Raw genomic sequence first — 19,300 nt, 5'->3', positions numbered from 1 at the left:
GCCGCCCCCTCCCCGCCCTGCCGGCCCGCAGCCGCACAGCTCCCCCACCTGGGGGCGGCGGATCTTGGCTTGCCCGGGCCAGAGACGCACCTTCCTCCCTGGGCTGCGGCGGGTTGTTAAAGGGGCATCTGCGACAGAGCCCTTGGCTCCGCGCCTGGCACAGTGAAAGTGTTCAGGGTAGGTCGGGGTGCAGCCCGCATGGTGATACACATTTTTAAAATTTTATTTTATTTAACTTTATTTATTTACTTTAATTTGAGCAGAGAGAGACAGAGTGAGTGAGAGTGAAAGAGAGAGAGAGAGAGAAAAGCAAGCGGCCAGGTCCAGGACCCGAACCCCGTCAGCCTTGTGGGAGTGCAGTGCCCTCAACCACCACGCCACCTGCGGTGCTATGAATTTTACTATCATAATCTCATCTGATCTTATAAGGTATTATCAAAAAAAGATCATTATAAGGGTTATCAACTACAAATTATAACAGGGGCAGTGAGGTAAATCCACAGATGCCCGCTGTCTCCACCCCTGCAGGCCCACCCTCTGTCATACTGTTGGGAGTCCATGAATGGCAAACCTCGCCTGGCTCCCTGCTTGTCCATAACTGTGTTTCTTACCCCTCACTTTACAAATGTCTCCAAAAACTGATCAAAGGAATGAATTATCCTTTTAGAAAAAAAACATTAAGCGCACACAAAAACCATATGATCGGGCACACACCCTAGGGTCATCCTTTAAGTACTGGCCTTGATAGAAGTTTCCCTTTGGGGAGTTGAAGGAATGCAGGAACTACTGGCGTTCTGGAAATATTTAATAGCACCAAGACTAGAGTGAGGCTCTCTCCTAGAGGCAAGATATAAATGGGGGCAAGGAGGTAGCAAAAAATTCCTGTGTTCATTCAAGGTAAACTCTGCAACTCCTATCAACGGGCACTAGGAGGACGGACCTGGGTCTTCATCACTCCCGGCCTTTGCATATACTGTTCCTTCTGCTTGAAATGCTCTTCCCTAGCCGGTAACTTGTACCTATCCTCCTAAAAGCCATCTCCCCTGAAGCCTTCCCTGACTCCACAGCCTTTTGGGCAAATATATTTCAAGATTGCATCATCCCTTTGCGTACCCATCAGGGTTCTACCAGAGAAGCAGAACCATTGGAGATTTGCTGTAAGAACTGGCTTATAATAAATTGTGCAAGTTTGAAGTTCACAAAGCAGGCCTTCAGGAAGGAGAGGCTGGAATTCTTAGGCTTCAGCTGAAACTGTAATCCACAAGGAGGATCTCTTGTTTTTTCAGGGCAACCTCAGTCCTGTTCTTAAGGCCTTTCAACTGATTAAATCAAGCCCACCCAGGTACACTCCTTTTAAACTCAACTGATTATAGACATTAATCACATCTATAAAATATTGCCTTTATAGCAACACCAAGGTTAGTGTGTGCTTGAAAAACTGGGGATGATAGCCTAGGCAAGTTGACATATCAAACTGACCATCTCTATTAGTTTCTTTTTTTTTTTTGGAGAGATTTTCACTGTAGGGTGCATGCGCTCGCCAGACAGACAGAGAGACATAGAGACAGAAAGCGAGAAATCACCCCCCAGGGGGGACGGTCACGCCGCAATCCCTTCTCCTCCATTCTCCTCTCGGGATCTTGGGCACGCACGCACACGCGCCCGGCGTGAGTTTTAAGCCACCGGGTCCGGGACACGAACCGCGGTCAACTATGTGGGAGTCCAGCGACATAGCCATTACGCCAACTGCTGGTTCCCCCATCTCTATTAGTTTCTAAGAGTTACAATGTACTGCATATTTGGTTCCTTAGAACAATGATAATTTTTAAAAAATCATTAAAAATAATAATGTTAATAAAAGCAACAGAAAGTTATTCACTCATATTCTCAGAGGCTAGACGCCAGCAATCAAAATGTGAGCAGAACCATGCTCCCTCTGAAGGATCCAGGAGAGAACTTTCCCATACCTTTCTCTTAGCTTCTGGTGTTGCTGGCGGTCAGTATTCCTTGGCTTGTGGATTCAGCACTCCAATCTCAGCCTCCACCGTCCACATAGCTTTCTCCTCCCATATGTCTGTCTCTGTGTCCCTCCTACTCCTCACCTAAGGACAACAGTCATATTGGACTAGGGCATACTCTAAAGACCTCATTTTAATTTTATTACATCTGTAAAGACCCTATTTCTAAATAAGGTCTCATTCACAGGTACCAGAGTTAGGACTTCAACATATCTTTGGGGGAACATAATTAAATCTACACCACCAATCACTCTTTGAATGGTACTTGATGTATCGGACTGATACATCCGGGTGTTTAAGTCACACCTTGGCCATGTAACAGAAAGAGGAAGGGACTTAGAGTACACACTGTGGTCACTTAGTGATCCCTGGTTAAGTGCAGGGAGCGGCTGCTCCCGAGCACAGTAAACATGGATGCCTATGGTCTCCTTGCCAGAGGGCCACTGTGATAATCTAATCTAGGAGTTTCAAAATCTGCTCCCAAGAACCCCTGGGGACCATCGAGGAAAGTAAAAAGGAGGCTGACTGGATAGAGCTCCAGTTCTTCCCCCAAACCAGAGCACTGACATGTTCATCTGTTTAATACTTTCAGCTTCCTTATTAGACTGCAGTAGCCTCCTGTTTACCAAGAACCTCAATGAGGCCAGAGGTTTGTCCAGAGCTATCCCTTGTCTATGGCAGAACAGGAAATAAAAAGGATTAGGAAGGTGTGGCAGAAACTGTGGATACCTGCCAATATCTATTCTTCTTTTCTTCCTTGACAGTAGATTTTTTTTGGTTGTTTCCTGGGCAAAAGAAGACTAGATTTCTCAGACTCCCTTGAAGCTAGGTGTGACTGTGTGATTAAGTGTGTCTCCAATGGGCTACAAAGGGCAGTGTCAAGTGGGACTCAGGAGTAATGTATATAAATGAAACTTCTTGGGCCACCTGGTGGTGTGGTGGTTGGGGTGTTGGACTCTCACATGGCGAACTATGATTCAAGACTTGGACCTAGTGGCTTACTTTCTCACTTTCCCTCTCTCTCTCTCTGTATCTCTCTAGTGAATTGAAAAAGAATAATAATAAATAAAATTAAATAGTCTTTGTAAAAAATAAAGGAAACTTCTTTCTTCTTCTTTTCTCCTGCTGGCTGGATTATGAATATGAAGACTGGCTTAAGCAGCTACCTTGGGTCATGAGGTAAAAGCCATCCATTGAGAATGATGAAATTCCAAGGCAGAAGCAAATTCCCAGGAACCAAACACTAACAACACTGAGCCAGTCTTTACTGACTCTTTGCAGGCTTCCTTTATGTGAGAAAGAAATTAACTTAGCTCATTGAAGCCACTGGCTCTGTGTATTTTCTGTCCTATGTAGCCTAATTTAATTCTACTCAATACAAAGGACTAATTGCAAGAGAACTTCTCCAAGTTCTGGGTTTGCTGGTGTGGATGTTTTTAAAAAAAAGTTGCAGGGACAGCAGGTGGTATGGTGGTTAAGGTACTGGACTCCCACATGGCCGACCATGGTTCAAGTCCTGGTCCTGGTGGCTTGAGAATCACACTAGGCATATGTGTGTGTGTGCCCAAAATCCCAAGAGGAGAATAGAGGAGAAGGGGTTGCGGCATAGCCATTCCCCTTGTGGGGGTGATTTCTCACTTTCCCTCTCTCTGTCTCTCTCCAGCGAGTGCATGTGCACTATGGGGAGTTGGAACCTAAAAAAAGGAAAAAAAAAAAAAAAAAGCTGTAAATTCTAAAGTATTCCCTACCTTTGAATCAAGCAGACCATAACTACTCCAACCAGTAGGATATTGTAGAAGTAAAGCTCTGGAGGCCAGTAGGTGTAGTGGTTAAGACGCTGGACTCCCATGTGGTAGACCAAAGTTCAAGGCCTGGACCTGGCAGCTTAAAGGTCATGCCAGGTGTGTGTGTATGCACCAAAATACCAAGAGGAGAGTCAAAAAGAAGGGATTGCGGCACGGCCAGGCAAGGCCATCCCCCCTGGGGGGGTGATTTCTTATTTTTTGTCTCTCTGGCAAGTGCACACATTCTATAGCAAAATCTATAACAAAAATCTCTCTTGAAAAAAAAAAAAAAGTCAAGCTCTGTGATTTCTGAGGCACTCTTGGAGCCTTGGGCTGTCAAGGAAGAAACTGACTGTCCTGGGGCCATCATGCTGGAGGGGCCTCAATTAGGCATGCCAGTTAACAATGCCAGCTGAGCCCAAGGCCCAGCCACCCCAGCCACCCCAGCCAGCCCAGCCAGCCCAGGCACAGAAAAGTGAGTGAAGAGGCTCCTCCTGGTCCCTCGTGTCACTTTCAGGTGTACATGTTGTCTCAGTTGTGGTCTCAGATAGTGCGGAACAGAGAAGAGATGCCATTTTCAGATTCCTGACCCATGGAATCCATAAACGTGGTAATGACATGGGGAACAAGGGGTTGCAGGGGTAATTGGGCCCCGTACCTGAGTCACACATGGGTTCTTGTCTGTGGCTCACAAAGAAGTAGAGACGTGGATATAAGTAAGCAAGCAGAGTTTATTAAGAGAAGGGTGGAGGGGATCAGTAGGAGTTTGGTGGTTGAGGTGCTGGACTCCCACATGGCCGACCACAGTTTGAGTCCCAGACCTGGCTTTCTCACTTTCTCTCTCTGGTGAGCATGCATGTGCCCTATCGCAAATTAAGAAATAATAGTAATAATAAAATTAAATTAATAGTTCTTAAAAAAAAAAAAAAAAAAAAACAAGGGAGAGAAGGAAGGAAGAACAGAGCTTCCAAGCAGGGAGTGGGTCCCAGATGGGTTGCTGATGAGGAATTGAGGTGAAGGTTTTTTGGGGTTTTTTTTGGAGAGGTTTTTGGTATAGGGCGTGTGCACTCACCAGAAAGACAAAGAGACAGAGAGACAGAAAGAGAGAAATCACCCCCCAAGGGGGAGGGATGGCCACACCGCAATCCCTTCTCCTCCATTCTCCTCTCAGGATCATGGGCACATGTGCTCTACATGAGTTTAAGCCACCGGGACCAGGACTCAAACTGCAGCCGACTACATGGGAGTCCAGCAGCATAGCCATTATGCCAACTGCCGGTCCCAGAAGTGAGGGTATTTTTTCTGGGTCAGAGGGGCTTTGTCCGTGCCTGTTCCCAGGTGGTGCTGCATTTTCCTCACATGCTGGATAGGTCTGGTTATTTTCCTAATTTTGGAGAGAGTATGAAGGTCAGGAGGTTTTTAGGTAAAGTCCTAAAATTTGGGCAGTATAAGACCCTAACCTTCTTCCTGGAATTTGGTGAGAACAGGAAAAAAGTCTTTGTTTTAGGTCATTCATTAAGTCATCACTACAGGCTGTCTCTGTGAGCAAGCAGTTCAGCAACAGCTGTCTCCATCCTCAAACTTCGCCATTGTGTGATTCTACCTTGGGCCCATACCCCAGCTATATTAGAGTTCTGGACTCCCATGTAGTCGACTGCAGTTCGAGTCCTGGATCCGGTGGCTTAAACTCATGCTGGGTACGTGTGTATGTGTGCCCAAGATCCCGAGAAGAGAATGGAGAAGGGATTGCAGCATGGCCATCCCCCCTGGGGGGTGATTTCTCGCTTTCTGTCTCTCTGTCTCTCTGGTGAGCGCATGCACCCTATAGCAAAAACCTCTCCCCCCCAAAAAAAACCAAATAGAGTTCTATTATCTTTTACCTCATATGAGTTTTTTGTTTTGTTTTGTTTTGTTATTTTTTTTTAAGGTTTTTGTGTGTGCACTCAACAAAAAGAGAGATAGACAAGAGACAGAGAGAGGGAAAGTAAAAAATCCCTCCCCCTCACTCCCCGGGCTGAGGGAAGGATGGTCACTCTGGCTTGCTTTCTCACTTTCCCTTTCTCTGTATCTCTCGCTGGTCAAATAAAAAAAAAAGAAAAGATGAATAAAATTAGATAAAAATAATCATAAAAGAAATTATGCTAGTGTTTATTTAACAGAGTTAAGGTGGGGGGTGTGGGCAAAATTATTTATGTTAAGGACAGAATTCTGACTATTTTTTCCCTGTTTCAAAGTTGTTTCCCTGGGGCCTGGGAGAGTCACGCCTGTAAACATTAACAGAGGCCTACAAACATTAACAGACCAGCTTTGGCCCATTGATAGTGGGATGTTATTTCCTGTCCCAGGCATAGTCTTTTTATGATGTATAGTAAGCCTTTTTTTTTTTTTAAAAGAGAAATATTTGCTATAAGGCATATGCCCGTGCTGGAGAGACAGAAAGTGAGAAATCACCCCCCAGGGGGGATGGTCAACCTAGAATCCTTTCTCCCCCATTCTCCTCTCAGGATCTTGGGCATGTACATACATGCGTACAGTGTGAGTCATAAGCCACTGGGTCTGGGACTCGAACCATGGTAGAGTACATGGGAGTCCAGCAACGTAACCATTATGCCAGCTGCTGGCTCCGTCCTCTTGGGATTTTGGCACGCAGGCACACATGCCCAGCAGGAGTTTAAAGCCACTGGGGTCCAGGACTGAAACCATGGTCGCCTACGTGGGAGTCCAGCACGCAACCATTACACCATCTGCTGGTCCCAAGTCCTCTTATCTCTTAGAGTAAAGCACATTCTTTTGCTGATCTCTTCCAGGACTAGAGACTTGCGTTTTCCTTTAACCAATTAGGAATCTAAGAATTTCAAACTCACCTGTAGCCTATAAGCCTCCTGCTTCCAGATAACCCATCTTTTTTGGCCAGGCCAATGTTAAAGACTCCTTATGCTGATTGACAACAAGACTGCTCTCAAAACTATACAAAAAGGAACTACCATATGTTAGTGTCCAGAGAAACATACTGAATCTCAGGCTTAGCAATAAGCTGCATTAACTATTATTTCTGCAGAGTTGGTTGTATCTGTTGACAATGTTGTTAGGCCAGGGTGGAGGCATAGTAAAGAGGGTGTAGAGAAGCCTGGCTAAACTTGGTCAAGTAGAGCATCTTTTTTTTTGAGAGGTTTTTGCCATGGGGCGCGTGCGCTCGCCAGACAGACAGAGAGAGACAGAGAGACAGAAAGTGAGAAATCACCCTCCAGGGGGGATAGTCATGCTGCAATCCCTTCTCCTCCATTCTTCTCTCGGGATCTTGGGCACAAACGCACATGCGCCCGGCGTGAGTTTTAAGCCACCGGGTCCGGGACGCGAACCACAGTCGACTACGTGGGAGTCCAGCAACATAGCCATTACGCTAACTGCTGGTCCCCTCAAGTAGAGGGAAAGTAAGAAAGCAAGCACCAGGTCCGGGACTCTAACCATGGTCGGCCATGTAGTACTCCAGCGCCTTAACCACCACACCACCTGCCAGCCCCTATTTTTATTGTTTTAATTTGCTATAGGGCACATACAGTCACTAAAGAGAGAGAGAGGGAAAGTGAGAAAGTAAAGCTCCAGATCTAGGACTCAAACTGTGGTTCCTCATGTGGGAGTCCAGTGCCTTAACCACACACCATCTAACAGCCACACATGACCTATTTTTGACATTGAGGTGCTTGGAGTCTAATAGAATTGACAGATATTAAAAAGACAACTTAGGGACCAGCAGTTGGCATAATGGCTATGTCGCTGGACTTCCATGTAGTCGACCACGGTTCGAGTCCCGGACACGGTGGCTTAAACTCACACCGGGCGTGTGTGTGTGCATGCCCAAGATCCTGAGAAGAGAATGGAGGAGAAGGGATTGCAGTGTGGCCATCCCCCCTGGGGGGTGATTTCTCGCTTTCTATCTCTCTGTCTCTCTCTGTCTTTCTGGTGAGCACACGCGCCCTGTAGCAAAATTCTCTCCAAAAAAAGAAAGACAACTTATTATAGTTGTGATAAGTGTTTTGGTGAAGTACAGGTTGCTACAAGGGCTTATGATAGTAGAACCGGAGTAGCTGAGGGGTTTGGAAAGCATCTCTGAGGAAGTAATGTTTACAAGGATTCCTGAATCCTAAAGTGAAAAGTGATAGCAGAGATTCAAAATCATATCTGAGATGAATCTGGAACTTTCTCTGCTTTTGCCTTGCTCAGGGAAAAATAATTGTCTTACATCTCCTGTAGAAGGATGAGTGAAAGTTGTGTTTTGTTGTTTGTTTTATCATGAGTCAGTCCAAAGCTTTTTTTGACTATCCTTTAGGGGACACAAGCCAAAAAAGTGTAAGAAGCACAAATCTAGCCCCATTCTCTCATTTCACAGATGAGGATGTAGGGTGGAGAGATGTCTCAGGCAACTTGGGGGCTCAGGTGGAGTTAGGTAAGTTCGGATCTGCCTTGTCGCACTCTTCCCCACATAGCCTCTAGATGCTGGCATTCCCCAAGGAAAGGGGTTTCCTGTGAGCATCTCCCCCAGATTCCAAAAGGGGAATGAGGAGACCTTGCAGAACAGCCACCCCCAGAACAATCTACTGCTAATGCAGACTCCTGAGAGCCCCACCTACTCCGCACACCTCCCACAGAATAAGCTGCTGATTGGTGTAGTAAGACAGGTATGATAGGAAGGGCCTGGCTTCTGTCCAGACGCGTAACACAATTATGATCTGTGGTCAGATTTGAAAACAGACAAGGATTACAATTCCTAATGTCTTAGATCAGCTTGCCAAATTGGAAGGCTTCCCAACGGACTCTCAGTTGCCAAGCGATAGAATTAGGCTGACAAGACATGGGTCCGAGTCCCAGGTAATAGATAAAAGTTGTTATTTACTGTGTTCTGTAAACTGCTAGACTTATTCTTCAGGTATTGTCTCATTTCACCCTTACTGCAACTGTGTTTTATTTTAAGAATTTTTTTTAACTTTGTTTTTCCTTCCTTCCACCTTTCCTTCTTTCCTGTCTTCTTTATTTTTGATCAGAGAGAGACAGAGCAAGAGAGAGAGAGAGAGAGGGGGAAAGTGAGAAAGCAAGCTGCCAGCTCTGAGACTTGAACCACGGTCAATCACGTGGGAGTCCCGTGCTCTTAACCATCACACCACCTGCCAGCCGCAACACTTATTACAACTTCGAAAGGTAGACTAATGAGAAAACACAGGCTCAGGGAAGTGAAATGACTCCTCCAAGGTCACACGACACACACGTGGCAGAGCAGGAATTTGAATCCAGGACTCCTGACCCCCAGTTCAGGAATTCTCATCACACAACGCACTGGTGGGCAGGCTGCTATGAGACTAAGAGGTAGCTTTGCTTAGTGGATAGGAGCACAGGCTTAAAGTCCACTTGCCTGAGCTCAGCCCCACCACAGACTGCCGTGTGGTCTAGGTCCTGACTATTTTCTTATCTATAAAATGGTAGTGATAATAACAGGACCTCATGAGTGGGGCGGTTGGGAGGATTGAGTGATGTAGTCTATAGTCACCCTCCCTAGGCACAAAGCAGGGTAGAGAGAGCCACATCAGGGGCAAATGGAAGATGTCCAAGGTCTTGCTACTGGAATGGTCCTCAGACTAGCAGCATTGGCACCAGCTGGGCGCTTGTTAGAACTACAGCATCATGGGACCAGCAGATGGAGTAATGGCTATGTCGCTGGATTCCCACGTAGTCAACAATGGTTCAAGTCCTGGAGCCAGTGGCTTAAAACTCACACTGGGCACATGTGCATGTGTACCCAAAATCCCAAGAGGAGAATGGAGGAAATCACCCCCGAAGGGTGATTTTCTCACTTTTCTCACTTTCTGTCTGTCTCTCCAGTGAGTGCACATGTCCTATAGCAAAAATCTTTCTCTCTAAAAAACAAAACAAAACCCTCTCTTAAAAAACAAAACAAAACAAAACACACAAACCTACAGCACTGTGATCACAGAGGCCTGAAACACTAAGTATTGCCCCTGGCCATAGTAAGCAGTTCATAAAAGTTATGAATGAGGGCCAGCAGGTGGTGTGGTGGTTAAGGCACTGGGCTTAGACATGGCCAACCATGGTCTGTGTCTGTGATCTGGCAGCTAGAGGATCATGCAAGATCCCCAGAGGAGAATGAAGGAGAAGGGATTTCAGCATGGCTATCCCCCCACCAGGAGGTGATTTCTCACTTTCCCTCTGTCTCTCTCCAGCATGCACAATGCACACTATGAAAAAAAAAAAAAAAGAAAGTTACAAGTGATAAGTTGACCTCCATAGAGGGCAAATACAGCTGGAACCTTAATTATTTATATATTTCCTCCCAAATTCAGTAACTCCTCTCCTTGGGATTGTTGCTAGTTTTTGTTGTTGTTTTTTCTGGAGGGAAGTGGGATGGGACTTATCTGTTCACCGGACACACCATCCCCTGTCATTGACTACTCAACCAACAAATAGATTTCTCTAGAAAGTACTTTTAAACAATTATTTATTTGTAATTATTTAATTTCATTTATTAATAGTTTTTAATCTGTTATAGGACATGTGTACTCACCAGCGACAGACAGAGAGAGGAGAGAGAAAAAGAGAGAGACAGTGAGAAAGTAAGCCACCAGGTCCAGGTCTCAAACTACGGTTAGCCATATGAGTCTGGTGGTTTAACCACCAGGCCACCTGCTGGCCTTTATTTATTATCTTTTAAGTTAAGCAGAAAGTCACAGAGAGATAAGGAGGGAAAGCAAGTGAGAAACCAAGCCACCAGGTCTAGGACTTGAACCACACTCAGCTCCTTAACCACCATGCCACCTGCCAGTCCTAAAAGGCACTTTTGATTTGTCTTATTAGTTCCTTTCATGTGGGTCGTTACATTCTTGGTAGAGTTTAATATGATATACTGTGAGTATGGTATTTCAAATTTAGTAAAGAACATATGACTAATTCAAACTTGATAACCATTTGGAAAAGTAAAGTTTAATCTCAACCTCAATTTTAGCAAAAATAAATTCCAAATAATCTCATGTTGTACAACAAGGTAAAGATGTACAGTGATTAAATGTAAATAAAAATTCATTAAAACAGAATTCCAAATAATCTAAGGATGACAAAGGAAAGAAAGAAAGAAGGAAAGAAAAAAAATCTAATGCTGAAAGTATTGAATGAAAAAGCTCATATAGGACCATTATGAAAAGGATTTATATATCTGACTAAATAAAAAGTTTTTAATTCTTACAAGGCTTTTAAAATAACACAAAGTCAAAAGACAAACCAGAAAGAGGTCATTGCAGACACCTGCACTCATTATGTAAATCAACAGCAAATAAAAATGTTAAATAATTTGAATAGACAGTTTCTTCAAACAAAGATAAAAATGGTCTATAAACATATGAAACTGTATTCAACCACTCTATACAAGATGCATGGGAATTAAACTTACTCTGAAATAATTTCACTTCTCAGATTGGCAAAGATTAAAAAGGTTATTAATCCCAGTGTTCATAAGGATGTGAATAAATGCAGATTTACCTTATCAAGAAGAAAGGGAAAAAACAGGTCTCCACCGGGGTGCTGCTGCTCACACTACACTATCCAAGTGCCCTAACATATGCTACCTGAGCCTACTCACTGCTGGATAGTAAACAAGCCCCTGGGCCCTCACACTGAATGTACAGGAAGGACGAGGAGGGCAGGTCTGGACCTGGAGCTGCAGCCAACTCAGCTGTCCCTGAGCTGTTCAAACCATTTCCCAGCCAGATGTGACCACTTCAGTCCAGTTTGAGCTGAGGAGCTTCCAGGCCCTGTGGTCACTCACATGGGCCGACCCTTGCTATAGTAATTCTCATGGGCTCTGACCTTCCTGTGGGACAGAGCAGGAGCCCACTGGGGCAGGGCTGGGGCATGAGGGTGTACTCAACTCTGAAATCAGGACTTGAGATTCTGACTGTGTCTAACACATTTCCTGGAGGGAGTGATGCTGCCCCCTCTGGCTCCCAGATGCAAATGCTGCTTCTCTGCGTTGTGGCTTTTCCTGGGCTCCGGGACTCCATGCTTTCTCCATGCAGATGACTGCGGCCCTGGATAATGTCTGCATTTCCCAGGCAGGGTCCAGATGTCTAAAACCATGCTTTCTTCTGGACTTCCGACTTGGACACTGTTCTCCCCCAAGAGGCATTTTGCAGAGTCAGGGCAGCTCTCCTAGGACTTCAAGAGCAGAGAGGGAGGCCTTCCTGCTCAGCTCTACTTTCCAGAGTCTGCCCTACTGGGAGCTACAGCTTATACCCACAGGGTAATGGCTGGGCCTGTGCCTGAGTCTGAGGAGTGACCAAGAGCCTGTGGGCATCCCTGGGTGGGATGTCACAAAGACTGGCCACCCCATTGCGTGAGAATGCACATGTGTGTGAGTGTGTGCTACCTCACAACCCACTATCTGCCACGTGGCTCATCTTCTAGATTTAATTAAGATATTGTCTTAAATTGTACATTTTTAGGAAAGCCTTAGGTGAAAATCCAAGTAAACTTGTAGGAGAGATTTTTCTATTATGTAGAGAAGGTATTTTTTTTTAGGAAGTATTTATTTAATTTTATTTATTATTATTATTATTATTATTATTATTTTTAAATTTGCTGCAGGGTATGCACACTCACCAGAAAGAGAGCAAGAAAGAAGGAAAGTGAGAAAGCAAGCTTCTAGGACTGTGAGTTGAACCATGGTCAGCCACATAGGAGTCCAGCACCTTTACCACCACACCACCAGGTGGCCCCTAGAGTAGGTTTTTTTTTTTTTTCTTTAGAGAGATATTTGCTATAGGGCACATGCTGGAAAGACAGAGAGAGACAGAGAGACAGAAAGCAAGAAATCAACCCCAGGGGGATGGCCACTCTGCAATCCCTTCTCCTCCATTCTCCTCTCAAGGTCTTGAGCATGCACACACACACACTCCGGTGTGAGTTTTAAGCTGCCAGGACCTTGACTCAAACTGTGGTCGATTCCGTGGAACTCCAGCAACGTAACCATTACACCATTTTCTGGTCTCTAGAGTAGTTATTTTATTTATAGATCAAAGGATGATCAATTTTTTTAATACTTCCAAAAAAGAAAATTATCTGTGTGTACATTCAAAATGTGTGTGTGTGTGTGTGTGTGTGTATTACCTACATACTGGAGCCCTGCCTTTCTGTGCCCAGATCCTAGTTCTGGTGACATGGGCTCGTACCCTGTTTCTCTTGGCCACTCACCAGTGCTGTAACTGGAAATCCTGGAAACGATGTGGGGAACACACCAATCTGCACACTGCTCCTGCTTTGATTTTCTGAGAAATGACTCAGACCTCCCCTAGATGCAGGAGGTGGGAGGCCAGCGAGATCTTACCCAGTGTGTAGGTTCCCACAGACTAAACTGACTAAATAAACAAACGCTGTCTCACACACTGATTGTAGGAATGACAACTGGTCCAACCTTTTGGAAAGCAATTACATGACTTTTTTGGGGGAAATGTTAATATCCTTTTGATTCTGCAATTCCACATGTAGGAATTTATCTGACAAAAATGTTCCCAAGTATTCAGAAGATATGCACATGAGGATGTGTATTGCAGTACTGTAATAAAAACAAGCAGTTGGAAACAACCCACATGTCCGTTAATACGAGATTATAAAATAATGTATTGCAGGCTAGCCCGTGGCCTGGAGGTTAAGGTGTCTGGATCCCACGGAGGCGACCCTAAGCTTGAGAAACACACTGAGTACATGTGCACATGTGCCCAAAATCCGGACAGGAGAGAGAGAGATACAGAAGTGATATGGCATGACCATGCCCTATAGGGGGTAACTTCTCACTTTCTTTATCTGTCTCTAAGGGAATGTTCCCCAGACCATTAACTGTATTATATTTATTTTTGAGAAAAGAGATTCTGTGGTCCTCACTCTCTCATTCAATTTGTTCAATTCTTCAACAAAGATTGATTGATCACCTACACTGCACAGCAGGCAGTGTGCTGGATTCTGGGAATATAATGGTAAACACCCCTCAAAGCCATTCATGTCAAGGAGCATGCATTCTGCATTTCTCTAACATCAGAATACTGAACAACAAACAACATTCGCTTATTAGGGGGGAAAAAAAGTTAGACCTTTAAAAGTAAATGCTCCTGGGATCAGCAGTTAGCGTAATGGCTATGTCGCTGGACTCCCATGTAGTCGACCGTGGTTTGCGTCCCAGACCCAGTGGCTTAAACTCATGCCAGGCGCGTGTGCGTGCGTGCCCAAGATCCCGAGATGAGAATGGAGGAGAAGGGATTGCGACGTGGCCATCCCCCGGGGGGTGATTTCCTGCTTTCTGTCTCTCTGTCTCTGTCGTCTGTCTGGCGAGCACACAGGCCCTATAGCAAAAATCTCTCCAAAAAAATAAAAATAAATAAATAAAAGTAAATGCTCCTTAGAAACTTACTTCTCAGCCCTCTTTATCTCCTGCCTAATCCATTGCACCAGTGTCTGGCCTTCCTATTCCCCTGCTCTGTCCTTTCAATCTGTTTACTCTCTGTACCTACAATGACCTAGATACTACCCATTCTCTCCGCCTAACTTGTAGCCAAGTGTTCCTACTCAGGTGTCAGCATGCCCCGCCACCCCCCACACACAGTGATATTGTCCTCTGAATTGATGACGAAAGCTCATAGAGCACCCTGTCTGTATTCATGTGGAATTCCCTGGGACACAGAGGCTGTGTCCCTGTTATTTAACACAATCACACCTTGTATACCATAGGTGCTCAGTTAATGTTGATTGAGTGGAGATTGTGTTGGCATCACCCCAGTGGCCCTTCGAGAGGACCTGCTGGGGAGGCACAGTGGACTGGGAGCTTCCAACTGCTATGCCTTTGGGCTCTTTCTGGTGTCCTCTGGTTACGGTATCCCCAGTCAGTGACTAAGCATGGTGAGAGGACCAGAATTTGGTCATCTCTGCCTGGTGCAGGACACTTAGTGGCAACTTCTGCTTGGGGACTTCCCAATGGCCTGCTAAGATTTCCTCAGAACTCCACTGCAATCTGAGGCTCCTCCTGCCCAAGCCTCTCTGCTGCTCATTCCCCTTCTCAGGTGTCAGATTTACAACATGGTCTCAAGTCTCCTCTTTCCTTTTCTCCCACCATCTCTTTATCTTCCACAGGCATCTTCCAAAGTGAAAAACACCTAGCCACCTGATTATCTGTGGACCCAACCAATGCAAGGATCAGTGAGAAAAAAATGCTGAGAGTTTGGGACCAGCAGACGGTGTAATGGTTGCGTCGCTGGACTCCCAAATGGCCAACCATAGTTCAAGCCCCAGACCAGAGGCTTGGAATATGCCAGGCAAGTGTGTGTGCATGCCCAAAATCCCAGGGAAAGTGTGATGTGGCCATCTCCCCTGGAGGGTGATTTCTCACTTTCTGTCTCTCTGTCTCTGTCTCTCTGGCAAGTGCACATGCCCGATAGCAAATATTTCTCTCTCAAAAAAAATGCTGAGAGTTCATAAATTCTAAGACTATAGACACAGTTGTATAAGAGATATGGTGGGTCAATGCTTCATAAACTAATGTGCTCATGATGGGACCAAAGATGGTATAGTGGTTAAGGTGCTGGACTCCCACATAGTCAACTATGGGAGTTTAGTCCTGGACCTGGCAGTTTGAAACTCATGCTGGGTGTATGTTTGTGCATGCCCAAAATCCCAAGAGGAGAATGAAGGAGAAGGGATTGTGATGTGGCCATCGCCCCAGGGGTGATTTCTTGCTTTCTGTATCTCTGTCTCTCTGGCAAATGCACATATCCTATAGCAAAATCTCTCTTCAAAAAAGAAAAGAAATGTGCTCATGAATCACCTGGGGATCGTGTGGAAGCGCAGACCTGGTTCTCTAAGTGTGGGGTAGGCCCAAGATGCTGCATTTCTAACCAGCTCTCAGGTGGTACTAACACTGCTGACTGAGGACCACACTTTGAGCAGCAAGATGCTGGGCATCCACCCTGCTCTGCACCCTGAGAGGGCGACAGCATGGCCGCCATCAGGCTTCAAGCCTTGGCTTTCAGTTGGCTTTGCCAAGAGGAGCACTGGCAGGAAATACGTGGGCAGGGAGAGTGAGGTCACAGGTTTTTCATTCCTCTAGGGATTGCTGCCACCCAAGTTACTATGGGTTAACTGAATCCCTCTACCAAAGGTCATGGCTCCTATCAGGTAGCTCTGCGGTGTTTTCTCTTGTGGAATTCCAATGAGTACGCACCTCTCTTCCGCCTTCGGACCTGGGATATAGTTCCCTTTTGTTACTATCCCCCGAATATTGTCCCATCCCTTGTGGCTCTTAGTAAACTCCACCTACACTCCTGGAAATGGCCCTTTAGCAAACATTCCTTGATACCTCAGCCAAGTGTGCTATCTGTCCCCATTGGGACCCTGACTGCTACAAGCACTGTTCAATGCGATACATTTTTTTATAACAGCAGAAAACTAGAAACAAGCTAATTGCGTATCATTAAAAAGGGATTAAATGATGGTACATCCACTGAATGGTGTTACATACAACCGTGTAAAAGGATATACCAGGTCTATAGTCACCTACATGGAAAGATGCCTAAGACATTTGTTAAATGGCAGAGGTAAAAGGGAAGCAAGATTCAGAACAGCAGCATAGTATGAACCCATTCATTTTTTCCCCAATAATTATTTATTAAATTTCATTTACTCATTCATTTCTTTTAATTTGGCAAGAGAGAGATACAGAAAGAGAGAGAAAGAGACAGAGAAAGTGAGAAAGCAAGCCACCAGGTTTGGGACTAGAACCATTGTCAGTCATGTGGGAGTATCCAGCACCTTAACCACCATGCCACCTGCTGGCCCCAAACCTATTCATTCTAAAAAGGAAATTATGAATCTCTTAAGGCTTAGGTTGCAAGTGATGCAGGCCTGTTCAAAATAAACCTAACCAAAAAGAATTGGAGGCATGTGGGACCAAAAAGTGGCATGGTGGTTAAGATGCGGGACTCCCACATTGTCAACTGTGGTTTGAGTCCCGGACCCGGCAGCTTGAAATTCACACTGGGCACATGTGCATGCATGCCTAAAATCCTAAGAGAATGGAGGAGAAGGAGTTGTGGTGTAGCCACCTCCCTGGGGTGTGATTTCTCGCTTTCGTGTCTATCTCTCTATATCTCTCCAGCAAGTATACGTGTCCTATAACAAAAATCTCCACCAAAAAAAAAAAAAAAAATGGGGAGGCACATATCTGGTCTGGTGGTCTGGGCTCTCTGTCCCTTGGCTCAGCTGTCCTTGGTAGTGTCTTCAAAAGGTGGCAGAGTGAGCACCAGCGTGGCTTACAACATCCTAGGTCCTGACAGCTGACGTCCTCAGCAGAAGAGGACCTCCTTCTCAATTGCTTCAGCGAAAACCTCAGGCTGAAGCCAACTGGGATGGGCTTGGACATGTACTAACCACTGTACCACCCCGACTGAGAGACAGACAGAAAGGGCTCCCGGCAAAGAAAGAGGGTGTCTAGACAGAGTACTTTGAAGTAGTTCGTTATCCTTTTTGACTGGCCAGCATCTGAATCTCCTTTCTACATTGAGGACTTGCCTACCTTCTGGGGCAGAGTCTACCTTCTGCAATAAATGCTGAAATTGCCAGAAATTCACTTTCCCAGACTTCTTTTCTGTCAGGCATGACATGTGACCCAGGCTGGGCCACCAAGACACTCCCATCTCAGGCTCTGAATCTGAAGCCAGTGACACTGTGATATTATTTTCAAAAGGCTCATGGAAAATGCATATTATGAAAAAACTATGTATAGATTAAAAAAATATTTTTTGCACCCAAATCAACTTATACTTTAATTTCATTTTCTATGAATGTTTTGATGTCCCCTGGTGTGTGTGTGTGTGTGTGTGTGTGTGTGTGTGTGTGTGTGTGCCCGTGCTATGGTTTTCATTCACAGCTCCTGGCTCACAACTATTTGGCCTTTTGTCCTTGGTTCCTGGAGCTCCCCGAGGCAGGTCATAGACACTATTATAGAATTTCTCTTCCCCATAGAAACTGAAAATTTACTCAGCTGAATCTTCCCCTTTTTATTTCAGAGCTGGCCAGAAAGTCCCTGACCATGGGACCAGCAGGTGGCGTAGTGGTTACATCGCTGGATTCCCACGACTGACATGGGTTTGAGTCCCGGACTCAGTTGCTTGACACTCACTCCGGGTACTTGTGCATGCATGCTTAAGATCCCAAGAGGAGAGTGGAGAAGGGATTGCAGTGTGGCCATCCGGTCACTTCACCTGCCTGGGGATGGGGGCAGTGATTTCTTGCTTTCTTTCTCATACCACTGTGCCACCTGCTGGCCCCCACCGTCAGGGACTTTCTTCATGGCCAGCTCTGAGATACAAAGGGAAAGATTCAATTTGAGTATATTTTTTCTCAGGGCCACGTTGCAATCCCTTCTCCTTCATTCTCCTCTCAGGATTTTGGGTAAGCCCACACACGTCTCCGGTGTGTTTCAGGTGGCAGGAACCATGGTTAGCCATGTGGGAGTCCAGTGCCTTAACCACTACACCACCTTTTGACCCCACCATCGTGATTTTCACTGGGTTAGGGTCTCTACTGCAGCTGGCCATGTGAGAATCCAGCACCTTAAACACCCGGCCACCTGCTGGCCCCAGAGGCCTTTCTTCACTTCAAAGTGGCTGCAGTCCCACTCACCCTTAAGCTGGGCTGTTCCACTCCTGCAGGACCATGTAGCCTTTGACAAGACACAACTTTTTTCAGCCTGTTCCTTCCTCTGTACATTGAGGATGATCATCTGGGTCCTCCCGGCTGGCTGACAGCCCCGTTGGGGAGATTAAACGCGGCCCTCCAACTTGAGCATGCAACAGTGTCCCCTGGAGTACTTGAGATACAGGGTGCTGGCCCCCACCGAGTTCCTGACTCAGTGTGTCCGGGATGCTGCCAGAAACTCTGCATTTTAACAATGCCCCAGTTGTTGCTGCTGCCAGAAAAATCTGCATTTGTGGCAATGCCCCAGTTGTTATTGTTGGGGCTGCTGCTTCGTGGGCCACACTCCGAGGGCCACTGATGCTGAGAGAAGGTACGGGAAGACTGGCCCATCTAAAGGACCGGCAGTAAGGGCCCTGCAGGACCTTGTGGAGAAACAGAACGGACCCATGCGTTCCTTCATCCAGACAACAACCGTTACTACCTAGGAAGCGCGGGTTAAGTGCCAGGCGCAGGGCGGCTGCGCCGGCGGCCTCAGACCCGGCACGCAGTTTGGGGAGCGCTGCCCGCAGCCGCTCCGAACCTCGCACCGGGCAGGAAGTCTCCGGCTGTGGGAGACGGCCGCCAGCGGGCGCTAAAAGGCGGAGGGGGACCCACGGGCCCCGGAGGGCCCAGACTCTGGAGACAGCAGCGCGGCCCCGCCCTGCGCGCGCCCGGCACACAGTAGGCGCGCGGCCCGGGCCCGGCGCGCGGCCGGCACACAGT

General features: G+C 46.2%; 1 protein-coding gene across 1 annotated transcript in view; it reads left to right on the top strand.

Moving 5' to 3' along the window:
- The first annotated feature begins 4,207 nt into the window (after positions 1-4,207).
- LOC102478094 (ankyrin repeat and SAM domain-containing protein 6-like) overlaps positions 4,208-19,300 on the top strand; it is a 48,758-nt gene continuing 33,665 nt past the window's right edge. Inside the window, exons 1-2 of the mRNA XM_027765503.1 lie at positions 4,208-4,277; positions 4,320-4,443. Coding sequence (XP_027621304.1) covers positions 4,208-4,277; positions 4,320-4,443 — 194 coding nt within the window. The remainder of the gene's footprint in view (positions 4,278-4,319; positions 4,444-19,300) is intronic.

The sequence above is a fragment of the Tupaia chinensis genome, unplaced genomic scaffold (assembly GCF_000334495.1).
Source record: "Tupaia chinensis unplaced genomic scaffold, TupChi_1.0 Scaffold138491_1, whole genome shotgun sequence".
NCBI lineage: Eukaryota > Metazoa > Chordata > Mammalia > Scandentia > Tupaiidae > Tupaia > Tupaia belangeri.
Note: the sequence above shows the minus strand (reverse complement) of the source record. Positions and strands in the feature narration are given on the sequence as shown.